Source organism: Dromiciops gliroides, chromosome 2 (assembly GCF_019393635.1).
Source record: "Dromiciops gliroides isolate mDroGli1 chromosome 2, mDroGli1.pri, whole genome shotgun sequence".
Taxonomy (NCBI): Eukaryota; Metazoa; Chordata; class Mammalia; order Microbiotheria; family Microbiotheriidae; genus Dromiciops; species Dromiciops gliroides.
In genome coordinates this window covers 657,320,940-657,337,021 of record NC_057862.1, presented here as the reverse complement: position 1 = coordinate 657,337,021, position 16,082 = coordinate 657,320,940, and the positions used below count along the sequence as shown (strand labels likewise).

The 16,082-nt window shown below is 45.4% G+C and overlaps 1 protein-coding gene across 1 annotated transcript in view; it reads left to right on the top strand.

The window, feature by feature from the left end:
* Positions 1-16,082, top strand: part of VAC14 (VAC14 component of PIKFYVE complex) — a 129,728-nt gene that overhangs the window by 26,430 nt on the left and 87,216 nt on the right. The window contains exons 10-12 of the mRNA XM_043987184.1: positions 1,108-1,159; positions 6,356-6,500; positions 8,265-8,330. Of these exons, the coding sequence (XP_043843119.1) occupies positions 1,108-1,159; positions 6,356-6,500; positions 8,265-8,330 (263 nt within the window). The remainder of the gene's footprint in view (positions 1-1,107; positions 1,160-6,355; positions 6,501-8,264; positions 8,331-16,082) is intronic.

Here is a 16,082-nt window from a genome sequence, read left to right as displayed (position 1 = left end):
GAAAGCTGAGCTCCAAAAGTGGCCTCATGAGAGAGAGAGATCATGTCACTCGGCCAAGTTGAGGAAGACCTGACCTGCCTCTGCTCCCTCCCTCCTGCTTCTGTGAAGAGCTCAAAGCTAGGCTGTACTGCCTCATTTTAGGCCATCCTGCTTGTGCTCACCAACAGAGAAGAGCCACAGAGGCCAGGATTTATTTCTTCCTCCTCTCAACTTTCACAGAGCTCAATCCTAATGGAGTTATGGGAGAAGTCCCATGACAGCACACACTCTTAGAGTATAATTTTCTACTTAAAAAAAAAAAAAGGTGGGGCAGCTAGGTGGTGCAGTGGATAGAGCACCGGTCCTGGAGTCAGGAGTACCTGAGTTCAAATGTGGCCTCAGACACTTAACACTTACTAGCTGTGTGACCCTGGGCAAGTCACTTAACCCCAATTGCCTCACCAAAAAAAAAAAAAAAAGGCACATTGTCTCCAATGCAGTTGAAGTAACATTTGGTACATTTAAATTCCAGTAGAGCCAAAAAATGCAGGCATCCCCTTAATTAAAGTTCACTATTTATGTCAGAGCAGAGCTTGAAATGTCACCTCTCTCTTCAGACAGATCAAGGGCTCCCACCCCCACTTCCCCCTTTCTGCTTTATATGGTCATCCTGCACTTCAGCCAGAATCCTAAAGAGGGCTTTCCAGCTCCCCGATGTCTAGAAAATCACAATCATATGACAAAGGGGGGGACTGTTACTCTTTTCACCTTGAGTGCTGAAATTCAGTCTGGGGAGCTGGTTCAGGTCTTTCTATCAAGGAGTGCGCTGATTGGCTAAATCTAAGCAGAAGGGCTTGAGCTTGCCCCCAGCCAACTTCGGAAGAGTTTAGGGACATAGATGTTGGAATGAAGCCGTCCTTCAGAGCCCGCAGGCCTCCTTGGGAACCCCCAGGTCCACACCAGCCTGGAGAGGATACCGTGGCCTCTGATTTGAGACAAGCCGCTGGGACCTCAGCTGTGTGTTGTCTTTCACCCGTTATGAACTCGTTCTCTGCTGGGATGGCGTCCCTTCTTTCTGAGGGATCATTTGCATTCGGGCTAATGGGTCTGTTCTGTCCCCTTTTCTAGGCTGCTTAGATGCTTCTTGTGACTCCAACTTCAGCGTCTTCACTCCAGCTGGGTAAGTCACTTGTGTCAGGGCTGCGATGTCAAAAGAAGAATGGAGGGTGTGTCTTGCACAAGAAAATGGAGTGAAGAAGCATCAGAAACTACTAGATTTGGGGCTGGAGAAGGCCTCGGAGGCCATTGAGCCGTATCTCCCGCCCCCTCGTTTTGCAGATGGGTTAGTAGGCAAAGGCTGTGCTAAACTTCCAAAACCACTGCAACAGATTCTGAACAGATTCTGTGAAAGGCCTGTATGTAGACTGTGGTCGGGAGCTCGTGGGCACAAAGCCCACGCCAAAGCTGCCCTGTGGGCTCCCACCTACTCTCCCTTTCACAGTGTGTGGGCACTCAAGGGACACACCAGAGCAAGTGGAGGGGGCGGGTCACAGCCGGGGAGAGTGCAGAAACTCGTATCTCCTGTTGGTCCTCAAGGGCCCCCCCACGCAAAGGGGTTTGACTCAAAGGCTAGAGCAGTGTGGTGGGATCGCCACACGGTGGCAGTGTTGCCATAGTGTGGCCTCTCGACTCCCCAGCGCTGGGAATGGCTTGAAGCAAATGTGTTTTTCTCCTTTGAGAAACATATGAAATTCACTGGGGTATGAGGGGCCCCTTAGAGGGACCATTCCACTCCTATCTCAACCCAGGCGGACTACAGGGTCTGCAATATCCCTCGAAACTTTTGGTTTGAGGAACACTGACAACCCTAGGAATGGCATTTTCTTGTGTGGAATGAACCAGAGCTTTGTGAGGGACTTTTCATTCTTCCACTGGGCGTTGGTCCCACCCTGCAGACGTGACGTGTAATGAAAAGAGGATATATCACACGTACACACACGCCCTGAAATCTACTCTCCCATTCTTAGGATGTGTCCTCAATTGACTAGTTAGGCCAGTAAACTCCAAAAGTAGGGTCTACCGTCTAAGACTGACACCAGAAATCGCTTGACTTTCCCTACAATTTGTATTGAAAGTTCTTCTCCAAGTCTAGGCCTTGGTTCCTGAACAGTCGCCTCTCCGGTGTTGGTTCTTACTTTTCTACGTGGGAAAGCTTTTGTCCCTAGCCGGTATAGGACCTAAGCCAACTTAGGACACGGTGAAACTGCTGGTGATTTTTGTAGTTATAGAAACTAAACACTCCTTTCACAAATGAGCTCGCTGTCCTAAAGGTCATCCATTCTTTGGCTGGTAGCTGAAGATAATTAGTTCAGTTTTAAAAGCATTTGAGACATTTGGGATACAAAGAAACAGATGAAATAGTCCCTGCCCACAAAGACCTTACATTTTATTAGGGGATACTGTGCATTCACAAGCATTGTATGAGGAGAATCGAGGAAGAAAACAGAAGAATGGCAAGAATCAGGAAAACCAACATTGAGGAGGCAGCCCCTGAGCAGAGCCTCACAGGAAGACAAGGATTTTGAGAGCCAGCTGCAAAGGACTTGTGCAAATGCCCAGAGACTGGCAGTGCGGTGTGGTGCTCGCGGTCCAGGGTAGCTGGTAGCTAGAGCTCATAAAGAGAAGGCGTATGGAAGAAGACTGGGAAGCCTAACTGTGGGAGGCCTTCGGACTGAGGACGTTGGCATGTGATCCTAGAAGTGCTGGGCATCTATTGCAAGCTTTCAGACCAGGAGAGTGATGTGCCTTGGGGAGGTCGTTTGGGCACAACTTGGAGAGTGGATTGGAGAGGGAAGAGAGCAGAAGCCACGGAACCTCCTGCCCCCGTGAGCACAGAATCATTGGAAGGGACCTCGGCACTCATCTCACCTGGCGCGTCCTGGGCATGTTGTTATCCTGGGCACGTTGTTATCCTGCAGGTTCCGAAGAGCCGAAAGGTTGTTTCAGAAATTGCTGGGAGGCGGGTTGTTCATTGAGGCCACAGTTGCCTCGTGTCCCACACTAGCAAACAGTCATTTTCCTTTGCAGAGAAGCATCTCCCAATGGGTTGATCCACCTCTTAACTGTGTCCGTCCAAAGTGGCCCACGACTGCAGGGCCCGCTGACTTGTGATTTCTGCTCCAGAAGAACAAGAGCTCAGGGAATGAGTGGGAAGCAAGGTCTGTGAGATCACCAGAGCCACAAGCCTTGTTTATACCCTCTAGGGCCCAAGGGAGAGGCACCTTACCTGTAGGAGGGGATAAAGTGGCAGCTTCTCCGAAACACTTTCAAGTGAGAGCTCCCAGGCCTGTCTTTATGGGGAGTCCCTTCATTCTATAGTTCTTGACTCAGGGAGCAGAAGAGTTGTAAATACTCAGTAAAAATTCATTCATGCTAATAAATCCAAAGCATGTGTCGGCCATTTGCTAACCCCCACAGCCACTCCCACAGAGGCTCAGACTTCTCCTGAAAGAGGCACTGTAAGCTGGGGGTGAACCAGAGTGACCTTTCCCCTCTGGCTGGCCAGAGCACCAGAAGATGAGGTAGACCAAAAACAGGCCAAGCAAAGTGGATCCAGGATCCAGTCTGTGCCTTTGCACAAAGCTGAGCCCCTGCTGCAGGGCAGCCTTTGCTGAGGAGCCCCCCTCCCCCCCATAGAAGTGGCCAGCCCAAAGGCAGCTGTGACCTTTGCGGCCTCTCAGCCTTCCTGATGAAAAGAGGCTCAGGTGAAGTGATTCCTGGACACAGCTGAGCGAGGGTCACTGCGAGGGCTTAGAGATGCATGCACATGTGTGGGGATCCATTGCTCTGGCTGGTGTCTTCAGGAGAGGTCATGGGGGAAATGTGAACCGTGAAGCAGAGAAGGGCAAAAAGAAGCCATGACCGGAGTGTGTGCTCAGCAGGAAGGGGCACCTGAAGACTGCCAGCCAGCAAGAGCTAGCTGTGCAGCACAGTTGTTGGCTAACTCTCCCAGACCTCGTGTCTTGGGGTCCGTACTTGGCTGTATGCACAGCGTGTGCTTGCCTCCGACCAGTGGAATTAGCAGGAGCTGGTTTTGCCCCCACATAACTTTCTTTGCAGTTTCTAACAGGAAAGTATGCTTCTGATCTACACTCTTCCCAGTGCCCCGTGAGGCTGGCTGTGTTGGGGCACTATATACTTCGTGGCAGCTCTACTGCAAGAAAGCAAAGAGAGGTGATCCTTTGCTGTCTCTTCTCATTCTGCTTCAGGTTGGGACACTGAGCTGATGGTCACCCTTCTCCTAAGTTTCAAACTCAGGCTGTGTGCTCTGAGATTGACCTTTTGGGTAGGAGGAGAGGGGACCCTTCCCCTAGCTCCTGGTGTTCTGTCATCCTCAGTTCAGATACCAGTGAAAACAAGCAGTTATATCTGCTGAGAACATAATTAGGTTTTACTGCTCACTAGATGGGCAGAAAGCGCGACAGCGAAGTCTGAAAAGCGAAGTCTTTCCCCTGTTGTTGGAGAGGAGGCTAGGTGGGCCAGCTCTGGTGCCTTGGTGGTAAGAAACAGAAGGCCCAAAACTGGCTCACCCAGGCCCATGAGCATGGTGCTGGATCAGGTGCTCAGGAAAGAAGCCACGCGGCAGCTTCTGGTGTCATGTGCTCCCTGATGGGCCACAGGAGGCTTTCAGGAGAACAGGATTCTGCTGGCAGTACAGAAAAGGACGTCATGACAGGAGGCATCAGCCACGTTGGAGATGGGTCCCAGCTTAAAGATGCAATGGAGAGAAACCCAAACCAGAATGAGACCCAAAAAACGGAGTCAGATAGCAAAGGCATAAGTTTACAAGTCCCTAGGATGATGCCTGGAAGCTGGAACTTTGGCACGACATTCTGCTGTGGAATGTGAACAAGAGAGGATAAGCGGCTTTATGCCCATGCTTCAGTTCTCCTGTCTGTAATTCGAGGCTGCCAAAGCGTTTGGGTACTTTGGCCCCTCAGACACCAGTACCAGCCAGAAGTAACACTTAGGGAAGATCCTCTCATCACAAGAGTTAGCACCCAATCTAGGGCCCCCACGATCTGTTCTATACTGCAGATCACATACCCAAACCATCATGTGACCTTCGGGGGGTGAGACTGCCTGCCCTCAACCCCATAATGGGCACCATGGGGAACATAGAACCATATTAGCCAGGAGTCCCCTTGGAAAATTGCACAGAGTGAGAGCAGTGTGCCCTTCAGGAATTTACACCCAGTGAGCTTCAGAAAGGCTGCAGGTAGGGGCAGCTAGATGGCGCAGTGGATAAAGCACCGGCCCTGGATTCAGGAGTACCTGAGTTCAAATCCGGCCTCAGACACTTGACACTTAGTAGCTGTGTGACCCTGGGTAAGTCACTTAACCCCCATTGCCCTGCAAAAAAAAAAAAATTCAGAAAGGCTGCAGGTAAATTAGGAAGGGGTCGCTGCCGAGTTCCTGGCACATGGGAATAATTCAGCATCTTAGAAGTACCACTTTGTCCAGGCAGTCATCTTAACTGCCACAGCCAGGCCCATGGGAAAGTGGCTGCCACCACAGCCCGTTTGACTTCCTCAGAGGGAGTGGTGCTAGAAGCCAGGAGACCCATGTGCCCGTCTCAATTCCAAAGCTTCACAATTGTATGAGCAAGTCACTGGGTTTCTCTTTACCTCACCTCGCTCCTCTTTAAAATGGGAGTGATGATGTCTGCACAGCACCTTTGTGAAGAAAGTACTTTGTCTGCCTAACTAGTATAGACGTTTAAACTATTAGTGTTATTGCTGTTTAAGAGAACCCCCACCCCCTCTGGCTGAGCGGAAGAGTGTGTCAGCCTGAATCCCAGGAAAGCCCAAGAACTGACGCCACTGGTGGGTGCTAAGCAGAGGCTTCTTTTCAGCTGCCTCAGGATCAGGTAGGATCGGTCAAGGGCCTGATGGAGAAGGGCAGAGTACCTAACCCTCGATTTCGTGATACTGTTCTATTACTGGGACATCAGGCTGGATGTCCTCTGGCCCAAGGTTGGATGGAGGCCTTTTGGCCTCCTTTGTGTGGGAAGGTTCATCTGGCGGCTGCTAGGGAAAAGGAAGAGGTCTCTGGGGCCCAATGGCCTGGCCCTTCTCCCCAGGTGAAGAACAAGTTCCGAGTCTTTGCTGAATCTGTGATTGAGGAGCTACTGATGAGGAATGGAAAGAGACATGCGCGTGTAACATGGTGGCATGGTGGCGTGGTGCCGCTGCTCAGCCACCGAGCCTGTGGGTGGCCGGGGCACGAGCTTCCCTTTGTGTTGGAACCTCAGTTAGGAAGTAGTTTGATTTGGACGGCAGTGGCTCAGTTCCGTTCTTCCTGCTCTTGTACGCAGTGCTGAAGGTCTACCAGTGACACTGAACCTCGACGAGATCATGCAGGTACTAAACTGTCACCTCCATGACCCTGCCATCGGGATGATGACCAGGATCGCCGTCCTAAAGTGGCTCTACCACTTGTACATCAAGACTCCCCGGAAGGTAAGCCAGGGGCCCTCCCAGACCAGCGGGATGACAGTGGCCAGGCCTTGTTCCTAATGCCCACCCAATGGCGTTTTCACCCATTTCCCCAGTTGTCTGGGGCTGTGGAGATAGTAGCAAACGAAGGAGTGGTGAGTGCTCAAAAAGAGGATTGTGCGTAATGAGGAAGAGCCTACAGTCTGGGGACCACTTCAGAGTTAGGCCTGGGCAAGAGGGAGATGATTTCTAGGCTGGCCCTTATTCTGGCATAGGGTTAACTTCACAAGGGCTTGTTGCTTGCCTCCACCCCCACCCCCAGCCTCTATTTTATTTTTTCTGTTTTTCTAAATAAATTTGTTTTCTGTTTGGAAATGGAAACTCAGCATAATTTTGATACAAATAAAACCCCTGTTCTTTAAACAAGATTTTAAATTCTGATGAAGTTTAAGACTTCTCTTAAAGAGTTAACCCTTAAGAACTCTCAGGTGCTTATTGAATAGAAAAGCATCCTACAAATCCCATAAGGAACAGTTCCAATACATTCAGTGGGTAGGCACTTAAAAGAGTACAAAATTGAAAATGTATCGGGGCAGGTAGGTGATGTAGTGGATAAAGCACCAGCCCTGGATTCAGGAGGACCTGAGTTCAAATCCGGCCTTAGACACTTGACACTTACTAGTTGTGTGACCTTGGGCAAGTCACTTAACCCTCATTGTTCTGCCAAAAAAAAAAGGAAAAAGAAAAGAAAATTTAAAATGTATCCTTGATTCAGGCAATGAAGACAGATCTGGGAGTTCCTCCTCCCCTCCAAAGAAGGTTTATTTCAGTAAAATAGGGGCAACTGGTTACTCAGTGGGTAGAGTGCTGGGCCTGAAGTCAGGAAGACCTAAGTTCCTGTCCAGCCACACACACTAGCTGTGTGACCCTGGGCAAGTCACTCAACCTTCGTTTGCCTTGGTTATCACAGCTGCAAATGGGGGTAATAATAGCTCCTACCTCGAAGGGTGGTTGTGAGGATCAAATGAGATGATATTTATAAAAAGCACAGTATCAGGCACATAGTAGGTGCTGTATAAAAATGCTTATTCTTCCTTCCCTTTTATGTACTGATAAATGAACCAAAAACATGTATTAAGTGTCTATTGTATGAAAGTACTTGTGAAAAATGGAAGCACATAAATGTCATAAATAGACCCTTGGAAATACTTGATACTTGCCAGCTATTTTTAGCTCTATATCAAACATGACCTCATAAACAAAATTCTAAAATTTTAGAATAAAAAACTCCACATACCACATGTGTATAATATATAGTATAATTCAGTGCAGGTAAATGAGAGGGAAATTTTACGCAACTTGTATAATTTCTATCAAAAGTCTAACAAGTATGATTTATTTCCAGATTTTACTCATAAATTTACTTGAATACTACTTTTAGTAAAATGAGTTGGTTAAATATTAAATACAGATCACCATTTTGTGCTGTTAACTTTAATGTATTTTAGCATCACACCAAAATGTGATTTATTACCCAGATCATTTTGTGACACCACCGAAAAAATACAAAGAAATGATTTCTTTATAATACAACCAAGCTTTCCACCCCTTTCCCTAAACCGACTGTTGTAATTAGGAATTATGCCACTTTTTTCTTCTGTAAAAATCCCTTTCCTCTTCATAAAACTCTGAGATGAAAGGCTTTTTAATATAATAAAACTAAAACTACTTTCTTTCTCTGCATATCACACTTTTGGTAAATCATTAACATGTTTCTCTATTTTCCAGATGTTCCGACATACAGACAACCTTTTTCCCATCCTACTTCGGACCTTGTCGGATGAATCAGATGAGGTAGGGTGACTTAAATAATTTTATATCACTGGTTGTCAAGCTTCTTTGTCTTTTACTATGGGACCTTGGGGTTAAGAGAAAGTGACTGTGTCCATTTTCCCCTATCCTCACACCCATGTTGAAAGCTGTGACCTGATAATCAGTATCCTTATACCTGACCAAACGAATGTGTCATGAGCATCTTTTTTAAAAAATACATTTTTTTTATTTTTAAAAATACATGTTTATTGATATCTTGTTTTTGAACATAACCTGACATTTCCCACTGTAGCCCTTCACAGAGAGCCATCCCTTATAATAAAGACAAAGAAAACATGTTTAGTGTTAGAACAGTTTTTAGTATTCTGTGCTATAAAAATAGACAGTGACTTGGTTTTTGACTTTGGTGGTGTAGCCACTTCCTTCAGGCCTTTTCTGAAAGTTTCATGGGCTAGTGTGTGAATGAGGAACCTGGCCTTGAAAAGAACTCCCATAACTACGTATCTCTAGAGGGGGTTTAGGGTCTTAAAGCACTTTGGCTTGAGCCTTCCTTTGCCGAGGGTTCGAGACTTGCTAGCTCATGGGAAAGAGATAAAAACAGTCTTAATAATAAGCATCATTGTGTGGAACAGGGTAATGCCTTGAATTAGGGTGTAAGCCTATTTTGAGTAGGGATCATCTTGAATCTCCAGTGCCTAGTGCAGTGCCTGGCGTATAGGTGCCCATTGATAATAAGATGATCAGGAGACACAGGCCATGCTGCCTCTCGAGCTCGTGATTAAGTCTTGCTGATGAATGTGTTTGCCAGAGTGGGTCAGGGAAGTCCTTTGGGTGGGGGGGTTCTTTTCTCCTGAGGGAGCAATGGTTCCTATAAGAATGCACATCCCAGTGAGCTGGGCCATCTTGACCATTCTGTGCAAGCTATCTGCCCACTTCCAGTTTCCCATTGGACAGCTCAAACAGGATGCCACACTTAGTGCCCCCCAACCCTCCCCCTTCCTAACTCACCTATTACTATTAAGGGCACCACTGTTCTCCCTGTCACCCAGCTCACAACCTCGGCGTCACCCCTCCAGATCCAAGCTGGTGCCAGCTCCTGTCAGTTCTGCTTTCACAACAGCTCTTGACTGTGTCCCCTTTTCTCCACTGTCACTGGAACCACGCTGCTTCAGGCCCTCCTGCCCTCAAGCCTGGGTTATTGCAGTAGCTGCTGGTGGGTCTGCCTGCCTGCCTGAGATGTCTCCCCGTCTTCAGTCCATACTCCATTCAACTGCCTAATTAATCTTCTTAGCGCTCAGGGCTGATCATGTCCGACCTATGCAGTAAAGGCCATTGTTCCCCAGTTACTTTCAGGATCAAATGTAAAATACTTTGTTTGGCTTTGAAAGCCCTTCATCACCTGGCTGCTTCCTGCCTCTTTTCAGTCTTCTTACTCCCCTCCAGGTATTCTCCAGCAGTGGCCTCCTTTTTGTTCTAGCACAAGCCTCTCCCAGATCTGTGTGTTGTCACTGGCTGTACATGTGCCTGGAACCCTCTCCTTCCTTGTCTCTGCCCCTTGGCTTCCTCCAAATCTTAGCAGCTGTCCCACTTTCTGCAAGAAGCCTTTCACAGTCCTTGATGTCCGTGCCTTTGCTCTGAGAATATCTCCAGCTTATTCTGTGTACTTAGCTGTTTGCTTCTTGTCTCCACACTTCCCCCCGCCTCCCAGTGGAGTAGGAACCTCTTGAAAGCAGGGTTTTTGTCTTCTTTTTGGTTTTTTGCCTTTCTTGTACTTGCAGCCCTCAGCACAGTGCCTGACACATAGTAGGTGCTTAATAAGTGCTTGTTGACTTTTCAGTGCCTCTTTGGGCTGATGGGATGAGCCTTGACTTATCTCTCTCCACACTGAAATGTTCTTCTTGGCGCTAGGGCAGCTGTGGCACATAGTGCCCTCCATTAGGCAGTGGGGACATGAAACAGGCTTGCCAGCCCAGGCCCCATCTGAATCTGGAGGGTGGGAGGGTCGGCCTGGGAAAAGGGGTCTTACAGGTTCCCCTAGAGTGAGGTGCCAAACTCGTCCCCAGATTTCCCATGGGTCTTTATGGCTACGGTCTTACTTTGCTGCAGCCTGATTTTCCCTGCCTGCATCTCCATTAGGAAGGGCAGATTCCTCGGTGGGTGAGTATGCTTTTATCTCAGTACCCTGTGACTGGGGCCAAGGACAGATGTCAGTCCTTGCTTTGCCACTTACAACCCAAGTCACTCAGCATCTCTGGGCCTCAGTGTCTTTATCTATAAAATTAGGTGCTACTAGATGACCAAGAAGGTCTTTTCCTGCTCCCAGTCTGCACTCCTGCCTTTCTCCCTTCCCCCGTTCCCTCCCAAACCTTTCACTGTAAGCAGCCTGCACGGCTGCTAGTCCCAGATAGAGGGCCTGTCAGAACGAAATGACGTTCCTCATTTGAATACAAAAAGGAAAAGAATATTGCTGATTGATTCCTTTCCTAGCACTCCAGTGGAAACAGCTGAGTTTCCAGAGTCTTTTAAATTGTGTTGTTTAATCCCATCCTGCTTTCTCTCCCTTGAAATTGGTTTTTTGTGTGTGTTGGAGGGCTTCGGAAGGAGATTCAGTACATTAAACAGCTCTCTCGGATTGCTTCCATAGAAATATGTTTGCTGAAATAGCAAGTGTTTTCAAGACTTTGGGGCCTATCTCTTGGTGACCTGGCGCCAAAGGAATTGGAAGCTTCTCTCTAAGGTGATTGTGCAGGACAGAGGCAGGGGGAAGAGAAAGAATGGGCTAAGAGAGGAGGGCTGGGAGCTCCTGCTAGTATTTCAGTCCCTTGATAATTAGGGAAGAGCCTTGGCTTGACCAGGAACTAGGTGTTCTTCCTGTAACTTGTCCTGGCCGGCCTGACTTTGCTGTAGCCAAGTCTTTAGAGAACGAGTATTCGCTTCGGGCTGGGGAAACCTGTGACTGGTCTAATCAGTCCCTCTGCATCGACCCCCTCGAGGTAGGACTGACCCCCTCGACCGGGCCAGACTATAAGGAGCGATGGAAAATTCCAAGGCTGCTTTCAGCCACAACAAGCGTGGCTAAAGCTCTTACTCTTGTAGGCTCTGTGCTTGGTGCTGGGAATATGAGGGAGAGTGAAGCAATTTCTGCCCTCAGGGAGCTTATAGTCTAATGGGGAGACAGTATGTGCGTTTTTAAGCTTGTCCAGATTATGTCCCAAAGGAGTACAGGGGTGTTGGGGAGGGGGGTCAGCAGCGAGGTGGGGATCGGGAAATGCTTCAGCTAGCAGCTGGCTCTGGAGCTGAGTCTTGAAAGAAACCTGGTATCCCAGCAGGCATGAGGTGAGGGGGTCACTCATTGTAGTTCATGGGAGCTAGGAAGAAGTGGGGAGGTGTGCGAAGAGCAGGAAGTAAGCCCAAATGGCTGGACCGTAGCGTTTGAGGAGCAGCGAGATGTGTGCACAAGCTTTTGTGAAGAGATTTAACCTAAAGGCAATAGGGAGTCCCTGATGTTTGAGGAGGCTGGTGACATGATCAGGCCTGACCTTTAGGAAAGTCCTTCTGGTGGCTGTGAAAGTGATTGGCTGCCTTTGTTCAGGTTTTACAACCTGAATTAAGTTTCCCTTCATCCTTTCTTCCAGGTTAAATTGCTCCCATTTCAGTACTCTTTCTTCCAAGAAAATGTTTTTTGGACTTAATTTCCAAGCCTGGGGCAGGTAGGTGGCACAGAGCACTGGCCTTGGATTCAGCAGGACCTGAGTTCAGATTCAGCCTCAGACACTTGACACTTACTAGCTGTGTGACCCTGGGCAAGTCACTTAACCCCAATTGCCTCACCCAAAAAAAAAAAAAGATACTTTGCAAGCCTGTAGTCCCATTGCTGAAAGTTCATTCATGTTCTCCTGGGCCAGCTGAAATTTTAAAGGCCAGAATGACACTTGATTTGGGACTGTATGTACCTTTGGAAGAGTCTGTCCCCAAGGGGTGCTGCTGAGGAGAAGCAGGGATTTGAGTTTGAACACGGAGAAAGTGACCCAGAGGGCAGGTTCTGGAGAGCAGGCATCCCGCAGCTGAGCAGCACTCGGGACTTGGCCCCCAGATGGTTGTCCTCCCTCTTCTACATTTTGTTTTGTTCACTGCAGCAGAGTGAAGTGTTCTTTAGGTTAACCTTCCCCAGTATTCTCAGTTACCTTTTTTCCCATTCTTCGGGATGAGTGACTTCTTCTCCACTGCCAAATCCACTCAGGCTTCAACTGAGTTTTCAGGTGTCCAATGGATATTCTTGGTGCTCCTAGGACCTTCCTATCAGCTGCAAAGCCAATGGCTTATTTTTGGTTTTGTTTTTTACTTTTTTATTCATTTGGAACTTAAAAACAACAAAAGAACATTTCCACGTACACAACACATCATAAAAAGAGGATTCAATATAAAACCGTGCATTTCCACTTACACTGTTTACTTTTTTTGAGAAACTATGTAATAAATACTAGACATTATTTTCAAGACTATGCTGCTTTTCTGCATTTCCTTCTAAGTTTTCTTTCTCTCCCTCCCTCACTACCCTAACCTAAAGAGGGCACAAAAATGAGTGTGTGGGGGGCAGCTAGAAGGCGCAGTGGGTAGAGCACCGGCCCTGGAGTCAGGAGGACCTGAGTTCAAATCCGGCCTCAGACACTTAACACTTAACTAGTTGTGTGATCCTAGGCAAGTCACTTAACCCCAATTGCCTCACTAAAAAAAAAAAAAGTGTGTGTGTGTGTGTGTGTGTGTGTGTGTGTGTGTGTATTATAACATACTTCTATTTATCAGTTCTTTCTCTGAAGGTAGCATCTTCCCACATAAGTTCTTTGTAGTTTATTTGAGTATTTATAATATTAAAAACGATTTAGTCAATTTAGTCCCCTTTGACCCAACAATACCACTACTAGGTCTGTATCCCAAAAAGACCATAAAAAAGGGAAAAGGACCCACATGTACAAAAATATTTAATATTTAAAGCTGCTCTCTTTGTGGTGGCAAAGAATTGGACATTGAGGGGATGCCCATCAATTGGGGAATGGCTAAGCAAGTTGTGGTATCTGAATGTAATGGAATACTATTGTGCTGTAAGAAATGATAAACAGATGGATTTCAGAAAATACTGTGGGACGGCTAGGTGGTGAGGTGGATAAAGCACCGGCCCTGGATTCAGGAGTACCTGAGTTCAAATCCGGCCTCAGACACTTGACACTTACTAGCTGTGTGATGCTGGGCAAGTCACTTAACCCCCATAGCCCCGCAAAAAAAACCCAAACAAAAAAAGAAAATACTGGAAAGACTTACTTGAATTGATGCCAAGTGAAATGAGCAGAACCAAGAGAACATTGTAAACAATATCCACAGCATTGTGGGTTGATCAGCTGTGATAGACTTAACTCTTCTCAGGAATACCAAGACAATTCCAAAAGACTTATGATGGAAAATGCTCTCCACTTTCAGAAAAAAAACTATGGAGTCTGAATGCAAATGGAAGTATACTATTTTCACTTTTGTGGTTGCTTTTGTTGTTGTTATTGATTATTCTTTCTGGCATTTTTCTTTTGGTTCTTGATTCTTCTTACAATATGATTAATGTGGAAATAGGGGGAAAATTTTAATGACTTAGTCATTCAGAGTTGTTCTTAGAACAGTATTGCTGTACAACATTCTCTTGGTTCTACTCATTTCACTCTTTGTTATTTCATATAAGTCTTTACATGTTTTTCTAAAATCAAATGAGCTCATCATTTCTTATACACAGAAGTATTCCATCTGGATCATATATCACGACTTGTTTAGCCATTCCCGAATTGATGGGTATCCTCTCAATTTCCAGTTCTTTGCCACCACAGAGATTGCTGCTATAAATATTTTAGAGCATCTAAGTTATTTTCCTTTTCCCCTAATCACCTTGGAAAACAGACAGTATTGCACAACTTTATAACTCTTTGGGCATAATTCAGCATTGCTCTCCAAAATGGTTAGATCGAGTTCACAGTTCCACCAACAGTGAATTATTGTCTTAAATTTTCCACATTCCCTCCAACATTTATTACTTTCCTCTTCTATCATTTTCAGTAATCTGATAGGTATAAGATGATGTCTCCAAGTTGTTTTAATTTGCATTTAACTTGCATTTCTCTAATCAATAATGATTTAGCACATTATATATATTATATATACATTATATATTATATATAGTCATATGACCATATATAGTTTATATTTCTTCATCAAAGCAAAAGCCTGTTCATGTCCCTTGACCATTTTTCAATTGGGGAATTACTTGTATTATTATAAACTTGACAAAGTTCTTTATGTATTTAAGATATAAGATCTTTATCTGAGAAACTATCTATAAAATTTTTTCCCAATCTTTTACTTTCCTTCCAACCTAGGCTGCATTGGTTTTATTTGTACAAAACCTTTTTAATTTAATGTATCCAAAGTTATCCATTTTATATCTCACAGTGCTCTCTATCTCTTGTTTATTTATAAATCATTCTTTCCAAAAGTCTGATAGGTAATATGTTCCATATTCTTCTAATTTTGTTGTGATATCTCCTCTTCTGTCTAGGTCATATATCCATTTTGACTGTTCCTTGGCAAATGTTATAAGATACTGGTCTGTGCCCAATTTCTGCCAGACTGCTTTCCAGCTTTCCTAACAATTTTTACCAAATAATGAACTCTTATCCCCAAAACTTAAATCTTTACATTTAACACAAGGTTACTGTAATCATTTGCTACTGTATATTGTATGTCTACTCTGTTCCACTGATTTACATTTCTGTTTCTTAACCAGGACCAGATGCTTTTTAAAAAAATTTTTTTAAGTATTTTATTATTTTCCAGTTACATATAGGGATAGTTTTCAAAATTTGTTTTCACGGAATTTTTAGTTCCAAATTTTTTCTCCCACCCTCCCTTCCCTTCCTCCTCCCCAAGATGGAAAGCAGTTGTGAATATATATATATATATATATACATACATGTGTATACACACACACACACACACACACACACACACACACACACTCTGTGGATAAAGCACCAGCCCTGGATTCAGGAGGACCTGAGTTCAAATCTGGCTTCAGACACTTGATACTTACTAGCTGTGTGACCCTGGGCAAGTCACTTAACCCTCATTGCCCCACAAAAACAAAACAAAGAAACCATATTTCTACATTACTTATCTTGTGAAAGAAGAATCAGAGCACAAGGGGAAAACCTCAAAAAAGAAGGGGGGAAAACAGTCCAAAAGTAGAAACAGTATGATTCAATCTTCATTCATAATTCACAGTTCTTTTTTCTGGATGTCGAGAACATTTTCTATCATGAGTTCTTTGAAACTGTTTTGGATCTTTGCACTGCTGAGAAGAGCTAAGCCTATCATCATTGTTCATCACACAATATTGCTGTTACTATGTATAATGTTCCCCTGGTTCTAATCCTCTCAGTCAGCTTTAGTTCATGTAAGTCCTTCCAGGTTTCTCTGAATTCCTACTTATCGTTTCTTACAACACAATAGTATTCCATTACATTCATATACCACAACTTGTTTAACCATTCCCCTATTGATGGGCATTCCCTCGATTTACAATTCTTTTTTTATTTATAAAAATATTTAATTATTTTCCAGTTACATGTACAGATAGTTTTCAACATTTGGGGTTTTTTGTTGTTTTGGGGTTTTTTTTGGCGGGGCAGTGGGGGTTAAGTGACTTGCCCAGGGTCACACAGCTAGTAAGTGTCAAGTGGC